Source organism: Phoxinus phoxinus, assembly GCF_949152265.1.
Source record: "Phoxinus phoxinus genome assembly, chromosome: 19".
Taxonomy (NCBI): Eukaryota; Metazoa; Chordata; class Actinopteri; order Cypriniformes; family Leuciscidae; genus Phoxinus; species Phoxinus phoxinus.
Window position 1 is genome coordinate 30,671,996 of NC_136894.1, and position 17,454 is coordinate 30,689,449.

Consider the following 17,454-nt stretch of genomic DNA (forward strand, 5'->3'; position numbering starts at 1 on the left):
AGGAATTCTTTAATCAACAGTATCAGTCGCAAAATAGTACAGCACAGATCGCAGCTCGTGCCACGCTTCACCTCCCTTATTCTCCTATTCTCAATATCCACATATCACGAACCTCTACCGCCACCTACTGTCCAGTATGCACAGAAGAACACAACAGATTGTTTCAAAGCAGCTTTACAGAGATAAACGTATAATTTAAGGTAACAGATTGTTTTGGCTTTATAGCGGTTCTTGAATAAAGATATTTTCCAGCTGAAGTTAGTTTTGATTGATTCACTTCCGTCAGTGAGTGTAAATGTCTGATATGAGGAGAACATGATCTCTTTGGTTCAACACCTTCATTCTCCTTCAGCTAAAAAGGTCACTTTCCTGTTTTTTCATCAAAACAATCTGTTCCCTTTCATATCAAACACATATTCAAGTATGAACCGGTGAAATAAAGATGATAACAAGAGCAGCGGCTCCGGACACTGATCCGGTTTACTTCACTGTGGTCCTGTTCACTTGTTTCCTCCCACACACCTGCACAGTTTGACAGCATTAGAACAACATCACAGGGTTCTTACACATTTTACATTTCAAAATGTGCATATTTTTCCAGACTCAAATTTAATATGTCATCCATAATTAGACCATTTTTAACATAAACGGTTCATACAGCATTAATTTCAGCTTTATATTGGTATTGTCATCCATAAATATTATCATCTCAGGTAAAAAATATTTAAATAAACAATAATCATGTTGAGTATTTAGAACTCACCGTTTGTAGATTCGCCAACAAATGAGGAGTAAAAGTACAGCTAGAACTGCAACTACTGCTCCTGCTATACTGATTCTGCTCATGCGACTTAGAGGTTCTGTTCCACGGTCAAAACATTTTCCATCTGCAGAATAAAGATATATATATAATATAACCAGTATAAATGTCTTTTTATCAACATTATCACCGGTTGAACTGGATCAAGGCACTTTAACTCGATTTGTTTGTGACCAGAAACATGAATCTATTTCAGGATCATCATGTTCTCCTGCTACAATATGAGTGATGCAGAAGCACCATTAGTGTATAAATATCATTCTGCTCATATTCATCAAGTGTTGGGGAAAGTTACTTTGAAAAGTAATGCATATTATGTTAGTCCCTTAAAATGACTGTAACTGCGTTACTTAGATACGTTTTAAAGGAACACTCCGACTTTTTGGGACTTTATCCTATTCACCGTATCCCCCAGAGTTAGATAAATCCATACATACCTTTTTCATCTCCGTGTGTGCTATAAGTCTGTTTGACGCACCCACCGCTAGCCTAGCTTAGCACAAAGACTGGATGTAAATGGTTGCAGCTAGCATACTAATCCAAATAAGTGACAAAATAACGCAAACATTTTCCTATTTACATGTTGTGATTTATATAGTCACAGAGTGTGCAAAAAACAAAGTCAAATGAGACACAGACATATTTTAACCGTATAAATACTGGGAACTATATTCTCTGAAGGCGAAGCACTGCTACTTGGGCGGAGTGATAACCGCAGCACCTGAGACGCGCGGCACGCGCCGTGGTGAGGAGCAGAGAGTTTTGGCGCTTTTCCACTGCATTGTACGGTACGGTTCGGTACGGCACGGCACGCTTTGGCGCTTTTCCACTGCATGGTACGGTACGGTTCGGTACGGCACGGCACGCTTTGGCGCTTTTCCACTGCATGGTACGGTACGGCTCGGCTCACTTATGGCGCATTTCCACTGCATAGTACGGTACGGTACGGCTCGCTTCGGCTCGCTTTAAATGGTACCACCTCTGTTGAGGTTCCAAGCGTACCGTACCGATACTAAACGTGACGTGAAAACACTGCACATCACTGATTGGTCAGTCACTTCAGCGTCATTGTATTTGCGATACGAGACACTAAACCCGCTAGATTTAAATAGCCAGACAACAGCCAACGCAGTAGCACCTGTTTTTAGAGTATTTACTTGACAAAATAACTTTAAAAAAAATTAAAAAAGAAATGGCTGAATCGTGGTCAGTGGACGAGGTGCAGACGTTCCTTTTGTTGATTGCCGAGGAGCGGAAGTAGCACAGCTCTTAGCCGCACACGGCTACCACCGGACATACAACTTAACGATCAGTCCCACCCACTTTGAAGCGGTACTAACTGCAGTGGAAAAGCAACCGAGCTAAAGCGAACCGAACCGTACCGAGTTGAGTCGTACCACGCAGTGGAAAAGCAAAGCGAGCCGAACCGCTCCGCGCCGTGTTGAACCGTACCGAACCGAACCGAGCCGTACCATGCAGTGGAAAAGCGCCAATAGTTCAGAGCGCGTCTTAGGTGCGCTGCGGTTATCACTCCGCCCTATATTCAGGGAATATAGTTCCCAGTATTTATACGGTTAAAATATGTCTGTGTTTCATGTGACTTTGTTTTTTGCACACTCTGTGACTATATAAATCACAACATGTAAATAGGAAAATGTTTGCGTTATTTTGTCACTTATTTGGATTAGTATGCTAGCTGCAACCATTTACATCCAGTCTTTGTGCTAAGCTAGGCTAGCGGTGGGTGCGTCAAACTGATTTATAGCACGCACGGAGATGAAAAAGGTATGTATGGACTTATCTAACTCTGGGGGATACGTTGAATAGGCTAAAGTCCCAAAAAGTCGGAGTGTTCCTTTAAGTAAAGTAATGCGTTACATGGCGGGGCTTGTTTTTTTGTATTTTTTTTTCTTAACTTTTTAAAAATTATTTTTGCCAAATGTAAGGGCACTTCCACACCAAATTTTAAATAATAGCCTCAGGCTGAAGAAAGTGCAAATGCACGCGTGTACAGTATAAAGTGCTGCTCAAACAAACCTTTCAGCTTCTGCCCTTCTGGATCACAGAAGAATATAGGATGCAGGAGAAAAAGTTTAACACGTACTTCACTGATAAAAACTAAAATCGAAAGTCATTTTTGCTTATGGTTTAACTGAATAATCGAAGGTCAGCACCAAGTACAATTGGTCAATAAAGTGAGATTTAATGCATACAAATATTATTTTAATTTAAAATTTAACTATTGGAGGTTTTGCATGCTATTCTGATTTTGCATTTCATTGATCTTATTCATTTTGAGGGATACTGAATCTGTTTTTGTGTGTGCTAGTGACATGAGTAAATGCCTGCTCACATTTAGACTAGAACTACAATAACCATCATATTCACACAAACAATGCGTCTGCACTTACTCATGATTCCTCTCAACATTGGGACAGGAGAGGCATCAGTCAATGAATGGGAGAACAAAGAAACTTGCATTACTTATTTGAAAAAGTAACTAATACATGCGTTATTTTACTAGTTACTTGAAAAAAGTAATCGGATTACATAACCCAAGTTACTTGTAATGTGTTACCCCTAAACTGTTCAGCAAAGACTGTATTTATGGTAATATTTACCCCAGTTTACTGTAACTGGTTCTGTCAGACTGCTGTGAGTGAGCAGACAGTCATAATAAGATCCTTCATGGTTTCTGTCGATCTTCGCACTGATCTTCATCTGAAAGGTTTCATTAGTATTTGGTCTGATTCCTGAAGATGTCTGATCCTCAAGATTAGTTTTGTTCAATCTGATCTTCATCTGAACATCTCTGGGGTAGAAACCAGTGGCCAGACAGATCAGAACCAGTTTACTGTCATCATCTGGAGATTTACTCACAGATACATGAACATCTGGAAAACCTGGAGCACATACAAACAAAATCATAATGAAATTAACAAATTGATATATGCACAGAAACTGATGCATTCTTCATTTTATCAAAAAATATTTTGTGTGTTCCACATAAGCGAAACAACAATAAAGGGAAATAAAATGATGACAATGTGAATTATCAATCTGACAGCTGACTCCTGCAGACCAGACGAACATTATCTGCTGCAACAATAACATTTTCTTAATGCTTTTCAACTCATCAGTCGTCAGTATCTTTTACTAAATGGTAAATCTCAGAAAACAACCTCATGTCATAAACCTGTGTCATACACACACACACACACACACACACACACACACACACACACACACACACACACACACGCACACACACACACACACACGCACACACACACTCCAAGGTTATTATAGTTTTGCATTTTTCATTAGTTTTTATTTTTATTTAGTTTGGACTTTTTGATTTCAAATTCAGTTTTAATTAGTTTTAAAGTGGGTTTGCTAGTTTAGTTTATTTATTTATTTTGAAAATGCTTAGTTTTAGTTTAGTTTTTATTAGTTTTAGTTTTTTTTGTAATTTGGGTTATTTGTCAGGGGCAAGATTAAAAAGGTCAGAAAAAAGTATTGTTGTAATAATAACTCAACAAAAACATAACATTTTAGAATAGGTATTCAACAATAACACCAATACATAAAAGTTACATATGGGCACAAATATGTAAACAGTCTACACAAGACTCCGCAGTAAGTGCATAGTGTGTAAGTGACGTGTGAAAGACTAGAAAGAAGATGCACATGAACAGCATGTATTCAACCCATTTTTGAGCCACACAAGACATTGCTGTCAGAGTGTCAGGAGCTCTATCTGAGAAAAGAACATGACAAATACAAATAAACTCTAGAGGGTCAACATATTTAGATGAACCATCTCAAAATTAACTGGGCTACTCAATGAATTGGACTGCCCAGCATTAGATGTCAAATCATTGCAGTTGAATAGTAATACAATACACTGAGATCCAGTGAGATGGCTTGATTGACTTCAGTCAAACAATAATTTCTTAAATATTAATATATCTTGAGAAAATATTGATCTTGTGGTTGTTCTGTTTCTCAGGCCAGATGACAGCAGTCATCGAAAATACCATACCATACCATAGCTTATATAGTGTTTTGAACATAGACAGTATATAAGAGGTTTTGACATCGACAACCCAACTGCATTTTACCTCAAACTTGCGACTAACTTTCTAAAGAAGGCGCAATCGCTTCTCGGGTCGACATTAACACACTGACAAAATTGTATTCAGAATTGTAAATATTTGTATATCACTTTTTAATGTGTGATTGTGTAAAGGTGTTCACGAGATACTTTCTCGAACTTGCTTTCAACGAACACTCGTTTTCATGGTAGTCTCGCGTAGCCAGAACTTCAGACTGACGGCTGAAGGTCTGGAATTCATAGCAGCTTTCTTTGGCCAAGGCCCGCCCATAAGGCCGTTTGACCGACATGTCAAACAAACAATTACAGTTCGTTTCGTTCAGCGTCACGTTTCGGGGCGTGGAAATGTCCCCACAACAACAGACCGGCGTGCAACAAGTCAGTCAGCATAGAAAATCTCTTAAAGATAAAATAATCTCTTAAAGAGTCTATGCCATGAACCTCGCATACTTTTGAGAATCCTACGTTTAGCTGATCTTGATAAATGCTCATTGTCACTCATGTAAGCACAACAGTTTTTCTTCCGCAATCACACATCTGCGCTTTGTTTCCCGGCGGACCGAAAATAAACGCGACACTCGCGCCCCCCGGAAATCCGATAAAATTCAACCAATCAGATTATGACTTCGACATTCCTGAAGTGTTTCCAGTTAAGTGTACCATATGCATTCGACGTTTAGCCAACGTTACGTGGGCGTGATGTCTGAGGCTGAGACTATTTTCATGGAGACGCGGTGTTCACGGAGGGGAGGGGCTGTGTGTGTGTGTGTGTGTGTGTGTGTGTGTGTGTGTGTGTGTCTGTATGTGAGAGACGCGTGAGTGACGGAGGGAGAGCAGGGAGGAAAGGAAATGCAGCTGAACGAATAGTTTGAGTGTTTTAAATAGCGTTGGCAAAGACGAAACCTAAGGAGATTTACTCTATAATTTTATTTTATTTTAGTTCGTCTTGCCAAACACACATTAGGCTACAGTTTTTTTAGTTATCGTTTTTTGGTAATGCCTCATTTTTATTTTTATTTCAGTTAACGACAATGTTTTTTCCCACCTAGTTTTCGTTTTTTTCGTTCGTTTTCGTTAACGATTATAACCTTATCTCTCTCTCTCACACACACACACACACACACACACACACACACACACACACACACACACACACACTAACACACACACACTAACACACACACACTAACACACACTAACACACACACACTAACACACACACACACACACACACACACACAATTAAAGTGATCTGATCAGAACTTACACTTTTCTGAGTTGTGAAACATTGAGATCCAGGTCACACATGTACTGAGGAAATATTTGATGAACTGGTTTCGTTCTATATGATGATCCCATTTTAATTTGATGTCTTTGGCTTTGGGGTTTTTATCAATCCACTGACCAGTGTCATAATTAAAGGATATAAGATCTTCTCCATCAAATCCATATTCATCAAAGACAGTCAGATTCTCTGATCCATCAGGAAGTTTCTCCAGTTCACAGCCGATTATTCTCTGAAGAACATGAAGCTCTACAATCACAGAACAACACTCATGAGAAACTTATTGTAGATCAATATAAGCAGTTTCATTACATGTCTGATTATTTATAAGAGTAAAGCATGAATCTCACCAGAACACCGTGAGTCTGTGCAGTCTGACAGCATCTTCAGCTGATGTATAAACCAGTCTCTAGAATCTGGAGGATCTTTAGGAGTATTTGTCCAGTCATACACAGTCCGACCGTCTCTGACCCAGACTTGTTCTTCATCACTGTAGTGTGAGATCTGTCTGCCATCAGCAACAACCACCGCACTGAACTCTGGGAATGAGTCTGATTTGGTCAGAGCTGTAAACATGTAGTGAAGGAAGTGTTTCTCTGAGGAATAAAACACAAACTAAGAAAACACAAAACAGAAGCGCGAACTTCCGGGCAGGTAAAACGACAAATTGTTGTTAACTTAAAACTAAACCACCGAAAACAAACTCTAGCCTAGGCTATAAAATATTTTATAAAATGTATTTTATTTTACAGTATGATATTATAAAATTGTTTATAGTAGGCTATGTTTGTAACTGCAATTTGATGGTCGCGATTTTTGCTGTCGACCATCTGAAAGTAATCTTACCTTGAAGTGCATCGCTAAGAAAAGGGTAAAACCATATGAGCAAGAACATTTCTTTGTCTATACAGAGCATGTTTTATGCGAAGTTAACCAATCAACCATTTTATCCTTTATATTTCAGACGAGCTCAGTCAAGAGATCAACATTAAAGTGAAAGTTTATCTCGTCTCTGTTGAGTGTATTTTGCACTTCAGGTGTTTTGAGCTCACTGTCGCCCCACACTGGCTTCCCGATGGAATAGACCTTTCACACAACTTCCGTATTTGGAATTACGCTCTTGTTTTCATTTCCTAACATCACATGTTGAGTAAAAGTGTTGAGTAAAAACTTCTTTAAAACACACACTTTAGTTTCTGAGTGCATTAACTGTGACACAACAAAACAATGTGTCACGGTCGGGTCCAAACACGACAATCAATAAGTAAATGTAGGCTATAAATAAATCTCCATAATAAATGAAGTCCTTATGACTTCTGTGCCATAAAGTCATTCGACAAATTTATGCGCAGGACAGACTGAAATTTAATTAAATTAATCCTGAAATTTGTACAAATTTAAAACAATAACAGGTGCCTTTTCACTACGCCCAGTGTATTATTGCAGGGGAAAAAAATAACATTGATGGAGCAACAAATTTAGTTTGAAAGTAAATTTGGGGGCATACAATTTTTTTTTTTACTTTTCTGCAATTCTTTTTGAAAGTTTTTTGGCTAACACATGTATTCATATGAGCTGTGAATAAATGTGTTGGCTGTTGATAGCACAATCACATTTATTTTAATTGCCAGTTGAAAACCCGCCACAGGGTGTCTGGTCAGTAAGCCTATATGTCCGATATTTGGGATATCCGCTATATTGATTGATTGATTGATTCCTTTATTGTCATTGTACTTTACATACAATGACATTTTTATACTTTCCAACATAGACAGCAAAGCAAAGAGTAGTTAGATCCATAGTGCATTGTCCATTATATGTTCACTTAATTGTCTAGCATGTCTGAGTATCTTGTGGTAATAAGTTGAGGAGTAGTTTCAGTTCATGGTTCATTATCCTGATGGCATTGGGATAAAAACTGTTCATGAGTCTGGTTGTGCGTGTTTTAATCGATCTGAAGCATTTTCCAGATGGCAACAAAAGCTGATGGGCTGGATGATTCGGATCCGTCACAATGTTATGCGTTTTCTGCAGGCAGCGGATGTTAAAAATGTCATCCAGGACCGGTAGTTGATTAGTGATGTTCTGTGCAGTTTTTATGCAAAGCCTTTTTATCATCAGATGAGCTGCCTCCATACCACACCAGCATATTGTATGTGAGGACACTTTCAATAGAGCAACGGTAGAATGACACCAGGAGCCGCCCTGACAGGTTTATTTTCCTAAGCATTCTGAGAAAGTACATCCTCTGTTGCGCCTTCTTGACTAATGCTGTGATGTTTTTTGTCCATGAAAGGTCCTCAGAAATGTGTGTGCCCAGAAATTTAAAACTTGATACTCTCTCTACTATCTCCCCATTGATGTGCAGTGGTGTGTGAACAGTCTGTTTCTTCCTAAAATCAATAATAAGTTCTTTCGTTTTCTTGATGTTTAGGGTTAGATTATTCTCCGTGCACCACGTCGTCAGCCTCTGTACCTCCTCTCTGTATGCATACTCATTTCCTCTGGTGATCAGCCCCAACACGTACTGAGTGCGTATCACCTCAGTTGGTTGAAGAATGAGCACCGGCTATTTATGTCTGGAGCAGGGTTGATGGTAGTCTCAGTACCTTCCATCTCAAAGCGGCTGAAGAAGTATATAAATGTAACAAATTAACAAATTAATAACATTAAATGTTTTAAAACATACATGATGAGTAGGAACAAAATACAGAAATTAGATTAATAATAAAAGGAAAACAAACTTGCTATGTCATTAAGTTTAAACTGTAACTAAACTGTCACATAGTTTGTCAGCGGTGCTCTGTCTGGGTTTGTTACACGCACACGCATTAAGTTGTTTACAACTTCAGAATACCTCAACCGCAGACTTTGACAATTGAAATGCACCAAACACCGATTAAATATACATAAATTACATCAATATAAACAACTAAGCAGAAATATAACACCCACTAAACATTGGATGTCAGATAGACGTGCAGATCATGTCTATATTGGGTCCGTCGGTCCATGACAAATTCTGGACGTCTATTCAACGTCCAAACAAGGTCTACTATTTGGACGTCTAACCATGACCCAACTTGGACGTCATATTCACGTTCAACATTTGACCTTTTAACTGGGAAAAACATTTTTGGGACGTCAATTGGACGTCTATAGGTGCAGGAAATTTACATGATTAATATGTATATTTTTTTGTAATTTTTTTTATTTACAAATATCAACTATTGTATAACTATTAATACAACTCATGTGGAAAGTGTTTTAATTACAATGTAAATGCGGATAATTTTTTGTTTGTGTGTAAATGACGTTCATCAGTTTCCCGGAGGTCAAAAACACTAAAATCACACAGTAAAAAAGCCTTTGAGTCTCAGTGGTCCCCTTCAGGGGCCGTCGGCTCTTAAACACACAAACATTCAGAATAACACACTCACACAGATTCATTCACTGCTGTTGTGGTCTGTTATTGAGATGAGAAACTCAATCTGATCATCACATCTGCGTGACACAGAGAAATAACAAAGAAAAAAGGCAAACATTACAGTCAATGGAAATCTAAATCAATGTGTTTTTTGTTTGTTTACATGAGATTGAGAACGATGCAGCTGGTGAGGTCAAGCACAGCACTTTTTATAAAAAAAAAACATTTTCTTGATCCTTTGAAACATTAAAAAAATATTTTTGTTTGTTTATTCATATTTTTGCTTTTCTTTCATAAACATTCTTAAGTGGTTATTTAATTCAACACTCAATGTTAAAAATGTGTTCTTATCATTCAATTTAAACAATTTCTTTAAATCTTTTTGAAAGTTAATATTTAATTTTATTATATGATATTTAATATGAGCTGAGACAAATGTCTAAAATGAGTGACGATGTCCAATACATAAATAAACACACAAGACAGATTTATTTATTATATTGCACATATATATATATTATAACCATACATTTAGTACCATGCATGAACCCACCCACCAATATGAAACATATTAGAGAAAAAAAGTATTATTGAAGTGCAATAAAATACATTAATTACATAAAAATACAGTACACGTGTAATTCCCGACTAAATACCAAAGGGTTAAGCTTTTATCCAAAGCAATATGAATAATTTATAACCATCCGGAAACAAAACTAACCCTTTCTTTACCACCCATCACATTCAAATATCACAAATCAAAGTTAGATGTTTTATGCATTTTTTAAATAATTTTATACATTATACTTAAATAGAAAATAAAATGTGAGGTAGAATTATGGAGGTGGTCCTCCGCACTTCGGACTCCTCCTTTTGCGAGGCCTCCTCTTACTCTTTTTCAGCGGTTTGCATTTGATTACTGAAACAACATACATATAACACATATTTATGTGTTCTTGATCCTTTGAAACATTAAATTAATTGTCAATGTAAAAAGATCAGTTTACGAAAAAATATAGGAACAACTGAAGCGACACGCACACAAAAATCATGTTTCGAAAAAGAAGTACACTTCAAGTTAATTTGATTAAGTATACGTAAATAATGTTCAAGTATATATTTAAGTATACTTTATGTAGTAAGTATACTAATATCAATGTATTAGTAGTAAACTTCCTTTCTGAAAAAAAGACCTCTCCGTCAGTATAAGTCAAGTATACTTAAGTGCAATTTCAAGTATATTTCTGAGAAGTACATAAAACATAAACTGAACTGTATACGTTATTATTTTTTAGTTTAAAAGTAGCATACAAATAGCACACTTGAATAATGAGTAATCTCGGGCACACGCTCGCTCATTTAGAAAACTCCAAATTCACTAACGTTAGAAAAAGGTTAAGAACACATCCATGTTGCTTATGTGTTGTGGATTTGTAGAATTATCCTGTGCATATAAATATGAATATGAATAATCCATGCAATTATTAGTGCATGAGACCCAATGCCTGTTCAAAAGGAATAATGAAATGAAAACGTCATGGTTACTAATGTAACCCTCGTTTCCTGAAGGAGGGAACAGGAGGTGTAACCAGGGGCGCAACTACCCAGTGTCAGGGGGGTATGCAGCATCAAATTAGGCGCCCCCCACACCCCAAACAAACAAACAAACAACAACAAAAAACAAAGAAAAAAATGTTCAATATAATGAGTGAGGAACGAGTGAGAGTTAACAGATGTTAACAAAATTTTGAGCTTTTTAATGTTAAATTCATCAATCTGGTGCACTTTGAGAGTTCAAAATTAAAAGCTCCAACCCATATTCAGTGTGCAAATTAAACAAAGAAAAATGCACAAATCTTTTAGTTACAGTGTCTGTCTACATTACACTACATAATAATAGTTATAATATTAATCCCATGATAGTAATAGCCATATATGGTAAAACAAATACACTGAAAAATAAAGGAAACTTTCATAATTAGTTTTGTACTAATTTCTAAACTTTACGTTAAAGATGTGATTGGGTCAGCCCAGTGTCAATCAAGGAAAGAACCAATGGGCCGCTGATCTACGGGTTTCACAAAAAATGTCAGAAAAAACACTGACTTTTGTTTGACCAATGGATTACACCGGCACTAACCCAGCATCGCCAATTAATACAAATAAAAAAAAAATAACGGGCCTCCGATGTACGAGTATTATGGGCTATTAAGACAAAAAATATATATATATTAGATGTATCGGCCCAAAAAGCACCGGGAATCTCCCGGTAGCCCCGATGGTCAGTAGGCTATGCGTGGACTTCACACTTTAAATCCTACCTGTTGCCTTTCACCATCCACTCGTTTAGCTGCTGGCGCATCAATTGACATGCCATCTCCTTTTTCTCTCTTTCTTTTTCTATTTTTACCCCCGACAGCTTTTTTGCTTTATCCATCTTTATCGACGACAACTCACTACTCGTTCCTGCTCGCTCAGCGCTCACGGCGCCCCCGCCCGCTCGCGATATTATCCCCCCCTCTTCTATGTCAAAAATCTATGATGGAATCTTATGAGGGCGCCTATAGCCAGTTAGTCCTCTAGAGGGTTATATAACATTGAGGAAATGCAGAAATTATTTAGAAACGCACAACAGCAGCTCACATATAGAAAATACCCCAAAAATATATTCAAATTATTTTTATTTTTTTACCATCGCTTTGGTGCCCCCCCTGGTGCTGCGCCCCTATGCGCCGCATATAGCGCATACCCACTTTTTGCGCCACTGGGCGTAACGTCACAATTGGGATCACTTCAGGGAACCCTATCATCTTCGAGTGTGTACAGAACGAGCCAATGAACGTTGGCGTGTGTGAATCGCGTCACGCGCCCCGCAGCGTGGGTATAAACCGGAAGCGGGCGCACGCACACATTGTTTTTCGCTGAGGAGCCGAGATCGTGACCGTTACAGCGATAGTCAGCAACCGTGGCGACCCATTCTGGATCGGACTCGGGCAATGCTACACTCCCCAAAGGTGGTAAAGCAGCCGAATCTTCATCTCTAGAGGACTGAAGCTCCCCCTCCGATGCTGCGATCGACATCTGATTGTCAGTTGGAGCTCCAAATGATGCGGCCGGTCGTCCATGAGAAGGACCAGCATGCTCTTTTGGAGGCTCCAACGGCAGCAGCGCTTGTAAGATTGTCTCTTCAAGCCTTCACGTGATCACCCTGACCATGCACAGAAGTAGGTCCATTCTGAGGTCCAGAATAGACACTAGATCGGGGCATAGGCGAGGGGATTGCACCTCCCTTGAGGAAAGCGGGTCTCGATCTAAAATCTGCCATAGTCATATTCCCGTAATGGGAACATGAACTTTTCAAAAAAGGCTGCCTCTGCGTGCTGAATGCCCAAACACGAGGGCACCAGGAAACGACCGCATCCAGAAACCGGAATGACATCCTGAAAAAGACGCAGGACCACGCTTGTGTTGCTCTTTTGTGAAAGGAAAAATACTCTTTTATTAAAGACTCTCACCGTGCTGAGGCACCCAGGGAATGGCCGCAGTGTACACAGCAGTTGTGTGAGCTTAAGCTTGCGGCCACTTGCAGATTGTGCCGTCACACCGACACTGAAGAGAGAGTCCTGAAAGAGTCTCCAACACAGTAGCAGTCTTGTAGAATCAGAAGACAAAAAGAACCTCGGCTCCGAAGTGAAAGACAATGTGTGCGTGCGCCCGCTTTCTGTTTATACCCACGTGTGACGTGATTCACGCACGCCAACTATCATTGGCTCGTTCTGTATACACTCGAAGATGATAGGGCTCCCTGAAGTGATCCCAATTACGTCGTCATGTTGAACGTGAGCTACTGAAATGGAACTATTTCATTTCTATTTGATCACATCAACACACACTGGACTAGGGTTTGGACACACTGGACTTTACCTGCAGTTTGGCCTGCGACTACATCATCATCATCATCATCGTCACTGTTAATCGGATCTAGGAGAAAGAAGATTTTATAAAAACTTAATCTTAAATACATACAGATATTATCTATGTGCAAATCAAGCTGCACTGATGTCACACTTCTCAGTTGTTATGGATAATCTTAATTTATAGTTTGAGACCTAACAAATACAAATCAAATACAGAAAACAATCATTATGAAAATTACTCAATTCACATAATTCCACTTTCATAGTATAACAATGTTGTTGAAACACAAACATTTTGTTAAAACAAGGCTATTCAAAAACAGGGCTATTTAAAGACATTTAAAGCAACAATGATCATGTCAATTTATAACTCACCATAGCACCTATTCAGTTTGTAGATCATCCAACAAAACATAAGGAGAATCAGAACTAACACTGCAATTACTCCTGTTATAATATGCCATCGAGACATTTTACAGTCAATACATTTTCCATCTGCAGAATAAAGAATAAAAAAAAAACTTTATTGCTTCATCATTATAAATTGTTGAACAATTGTGACCAGCAACAATAACCCATTTTTATCTTTATCATGTCCATGTTCTTCTGTTATGAATAGTTGTATTTAGGTTTCACACTATTTATGCAGAAGCAGTGTTACTGTACAAAGCTCATTCTGCTCATATAATTCACTCAAGACTGTATTTATGGTGATATTTACCCCAGTTTACTGTAACTGGTTCTGTCAGACTGCTGTGAGTGAGCTGACAGTCGTAAGATCCTTCATGGTTTCTGTGGATCTTCACACTGATCTTCATCTGAAAGGTTTCATTAGTATTTGGTCTGATTCCTGAAGATGTCTGATCCTCAAGATTAGTTTTGTTCAATCTGATCTTCATCTGAACATCTCTGGGGTAGAAACCAGTGGCCAGACAGATCAGAACCAGCTTACTGTCATCATCAGGAGATTTCCTCACAGATACATGAACATCTGGAGAACCTGCATAAGAAAGAAGTATACATCATAATGAAATTAACAGATAAATATTTGCAAAGAAATTTATTATGTCTCCATGGTTTTTGTGCGGAGGTAATTTTTTTTAAAATTTAGTATTAAATTAAAAAGTATTATTTTGATAAAAAATTCACCTTTTGTGTTCAAAATAAGGGAAACAACATTAGAGGGTAATAAAATGAAGAAAAGGTAAATGCTCATGCCTTTTTAAGTCTTAACTTCATTTGATAAGTACCAATCTGATTCTCTCTCACACACACACACACACACACACACACACACACACACACACACACACACACACACACAACTTACTATTTTTAGTGTTGTGAAATGTTGAGACCCAGTCAGGGCAGGTCTTGAGGTAATACTTAATGAACTGGTTTCGTTCTGTTTGACTGTTCCATTTCTTTTTTATTTCTTTGGCTTTGGGGCTTTTATCAATCCACTGCACAGTGTCATAATTAAAGGATATAAGATCTTCTCCATCAAATCCATATTCATCAAAGACAGTCAGATTCTCTGATCCATCAGGAAGTTTCTCCAGTTCACAGCCGATTATTCTCTGAAGAACATGAAGCTCTACAATCACAGAACAACACTCATGAGAAACGTATTGTAGATCAATATAAGCAGTTTCATTACATGTCTGATAATTGATAAGTAAAGCATTAGACTCACCAGAACACAGTGAGTGTGTGCAGTTTGACAGAATCTTCATCTGATGAATGAACCATTCTCTAGAGTCAGGAGGATTAGACGGAGATTTGGTCCAGTCTTTATCAGTCAGACTCTCTCTGACCCAGAGTCGATCTTTAGTATTGTAGTGAACAATCTGTCTGCCATCAGCAACAGCCACCGCACTGAACTCTGGGAATGTGTTTGATTTGGAAATGGCTGTAAACTTGTAGTGCAGGAAGTGTTTCTCTGAGAAAACATAGGCTTACAGTAAAACACAAGCAATGACATGTTAAACGATCGACAAACATATGAAAATAAACTCTATTATAAAGTATACTGATTTTTTATTTTACTTTACATTATAATGCAAACTATTCAATCATGTTTGTAAATTAATTTGTAGGTCGCCATTTTTGCTGTCGATCGCCTAATAAACCGTGTTCTTACCTTGCTGCCCATCGCTAAATAAAGAGAGAGAAAATAAATAAAAAACAAGCAAATACATTCCTGTCTACACAGACAACGTTTAAAAACTATCGATCATTTTGTCCTTTATATTTCAGACGAGGTCCTTGATTCGATCAACATTAAAGCGAAAGGTAACCTCGTCTCTTCCGGGTGTATTGAGCGTCAGGTGTTTTGAGCTCACTGTCGCCCCTCACTGGCGGCTTTATGAATCACACTTTCGTTCCTGGAGGAAAAGTCCTGTCGTAAATAGCGGCCTATATTCAAATTCTTTGTAGGTAGGTATATATGGTAGGTATGGGTATAGAGACCCCTTTTGCGCCGACGTCACAGTTACGTCGCGGCGTTAGGAGACAAAACAAAGTGAAAACGGGAGGCGGCCAATACAAAACAGCACAGATTCAGCTACATAATAAGGAGCTTAAATTACTACTATTATTATTAAATGGCATCTTGTTGTGTTGTTGGGTTCTAGAATCGACGGAGTACAGGCTCTAATTTTAAATTTTGTCGCATAATGTTTTCTAAATTATTGTGATTTTCATCTATGATTGTTTTGATTGATTGTGATTATTTGTGAATCATCTATGATTGTTTTGATTGATTGTGGCTAGACTTTTTGAAGAACCTGGTAAGAAAGAGTAGCTAATCAAATACATAGTTAAAAACTGAATATGCTGTATCTGGAATCTTTATTTCTAGAAAATATTCACATGATTAAAATTGCACTTAATGTCACTCTTTACATCGTCCGATCGTCGTCTTCTTGGCGCTGAATATGCAGAACCTCGGGTCGTACCACACTTGTAGCATTTATCACATAGTTGGCATCTAAATATTTATATACACTCAGTTTCTCAGTTTCTTTATCGGGTCGGTGTAGAAGTCAGGCACTCGACCGGAGGAAGCGTTAACGCGTTAATCCTGTCAGATCGTCATCATTGAGCGTGTACGGATCAGCTGATCTGGTTCCGTCCATTAAAATTAACTTTTGCAAATAACAATCGCGGTCCTGGACAGTGAGTGTGAGCTTGCATATTAAGATAAAATCGAATTTTCTCCAGTCATTGTTAAAAAACAAGCTAACAAAACTGGCAAACGTTAGTGAAGCGGCCGGAGGGATCGTTCTGCCTCCACCTAAGCTCCGCCCACACCATGTTTACTAACTGAGAAAGGGTCTATAGGGACTGCAGGTGTTTCGCTTTTAAGTAAAGAGTGTAATAATAAATATATTCGTCAACTCGCTCAATCAAAAAACGCTCTTACTCCAAAGGGAAAACATTTTTGGCGTTCTGTAATAGCATTCAATGGAGGAAAACATGGTTACTACCATTTAAATATAGCATATACCCAATAAAATTAGAAGTGCATTTTTAAATTTTGCATAATATATACCCTTGTAATGCACTTTTGTCCAAATACTGTGATGTAGATGATATATGCACCTTCTGTAAGGTTGAAAATGAAGACATCTGTCATTTGTTTTTCTCTTGTAATGTTTCATACATTTTCTGGAATGATTTGAGCTCTTATTGTTTTTCTAAAGTTAATATGAATGGTAATCTATGCATTAAAGGGATAGTTCACTTTAAAATTAAAATTCTGTCATCATTTACTCACCCTCAAGTTGTTTCAAACCTGTATTAATTTATTTCTTCTGTTGAACACAAAGAAAGATATTTTGAAGAATGTCAGTAACCAAACAGTAGTCTGTACCCATTGACTTC

General features: G+C 38.0%; 2 protein-coding genes across 3 annotated transcripts; both read right to left on the reverse strand.

The window, feature by feature from the left end:
* LOC306987508 (zinc-alpha-2-glycoprotein-like) lies at window positions 1-7,302 on the reverse strand. 2 transcript variants are annotated; one of them, XM_079591846.1, is made up of 6 exons: window positions 7,069-7,302; window positions 6,573-6,818; window positions 6,205-6,471; window positions 3,442-3,723; window positions 764-887; window positions 1-522 (listed from the first exon to the last, which is right to left on the reverse strand). In XM_079591846.1, the coding sequence occupies exons 1-6, from the start codon at window positions 7,136-7,138 to the stop codon at window positions 501-503; spliced, it is 1,011 nt and encodes a 336-aa protein (XP_079447972.1). In that variant the 5' UTR covers window positions 7,139-7,302; the 3' UTR covers window positions 1-500. The 2 variants fall into 2 exon arrangements, with proteins under 2 accessions (XP_079447972.1, XP_079447973.1); XM_079591847.1 differs by having other exon boundaries at window positions 6,573-6,788; window positions 7,069-7,278.
* A 2,731-nt stretch (window positions 7,303-10,033) lies between these two features.
* Window positions 10,034-15,909, reverse strand: LOC306987504 (zinc-alpha-2-glycoprotein-like). Its single transcript, XM_079591842.1, has 7 exons — window positions 15,710-15,909; window positions 15,263-15,508; window positions 14,897-15,163; window positions 14,288-14,566; window positions 13,942-14,061; window positions 13,574-13,630; window positions 10,034-10,568 (listed from the first exon to the last, which is right to left on the reverse strand). The coding sequence occupies exons 1-7, from the start codon at window positions 15,765-15,767 to the stop codon at window positions 10,486-10,488; spliced, it is 1,110 nt and encodes a 369-aa protein (XP_079447968.1). The 5' UTR covers window positions 15,768-15,909; the 3' UTR covers window positions 10,034-10,485.
* Between the last annotated feature and the right edge of the window lie 1,545 nt (window positions 15,910-17,454).

What these genes read in the sequence shown, in the direction of transcription:
- LOC306987508 (XM_079591846.1), bottom strand. Translation starts at nt 7,138, where the DNA reads ATGCTCTGTATAGACAAAGAAATGTTCTTGCTCATATGGTTTTACCCT. An exon ending in CACAGACTCACGGTGTTCTG is followed by an intron (nt 6,472 to 6,572) that starts GTGAGATTCATG and finishes CTGTGATTGTAG; the next exon opens with AGCTTCATGTTCTTCAGAGA. An exon ending in ACCAGTTACAGTAAACTGGG is followed by an intron (nt 888 to 3,441) that starts GTAAATATTACC and finishes TTTATTCTGCAG; the next exon opens with ATGGAAAATGTTTTGACCGT.
- LOC306987504 (XM_079591842.1), bottom strand. Translation starts at nt 15,767, where the DNA reads ATGTATTTGCTTGTTTTTTATTTATTTTCTCTCTCTTTATTTAGCGAT. An exon ending in CACACACTCACTGTGTTCTG is followed by an intron (nt 15,164 to 15,262) that starts GTGAGTCTAATG and finishes CTGTGATTGTAG; the next exon opens with AGCTTCATGTTCTTCAGAGA. An exon ending in ATTTCACAACACTAAAAATA is followed by an intron (nt 14,567 to 14,896) that starts GTAAGTTGTGTG and finishes TTTCTTATGCAG; the next exon opens with GTTCTCCAGATGTTCATGTA.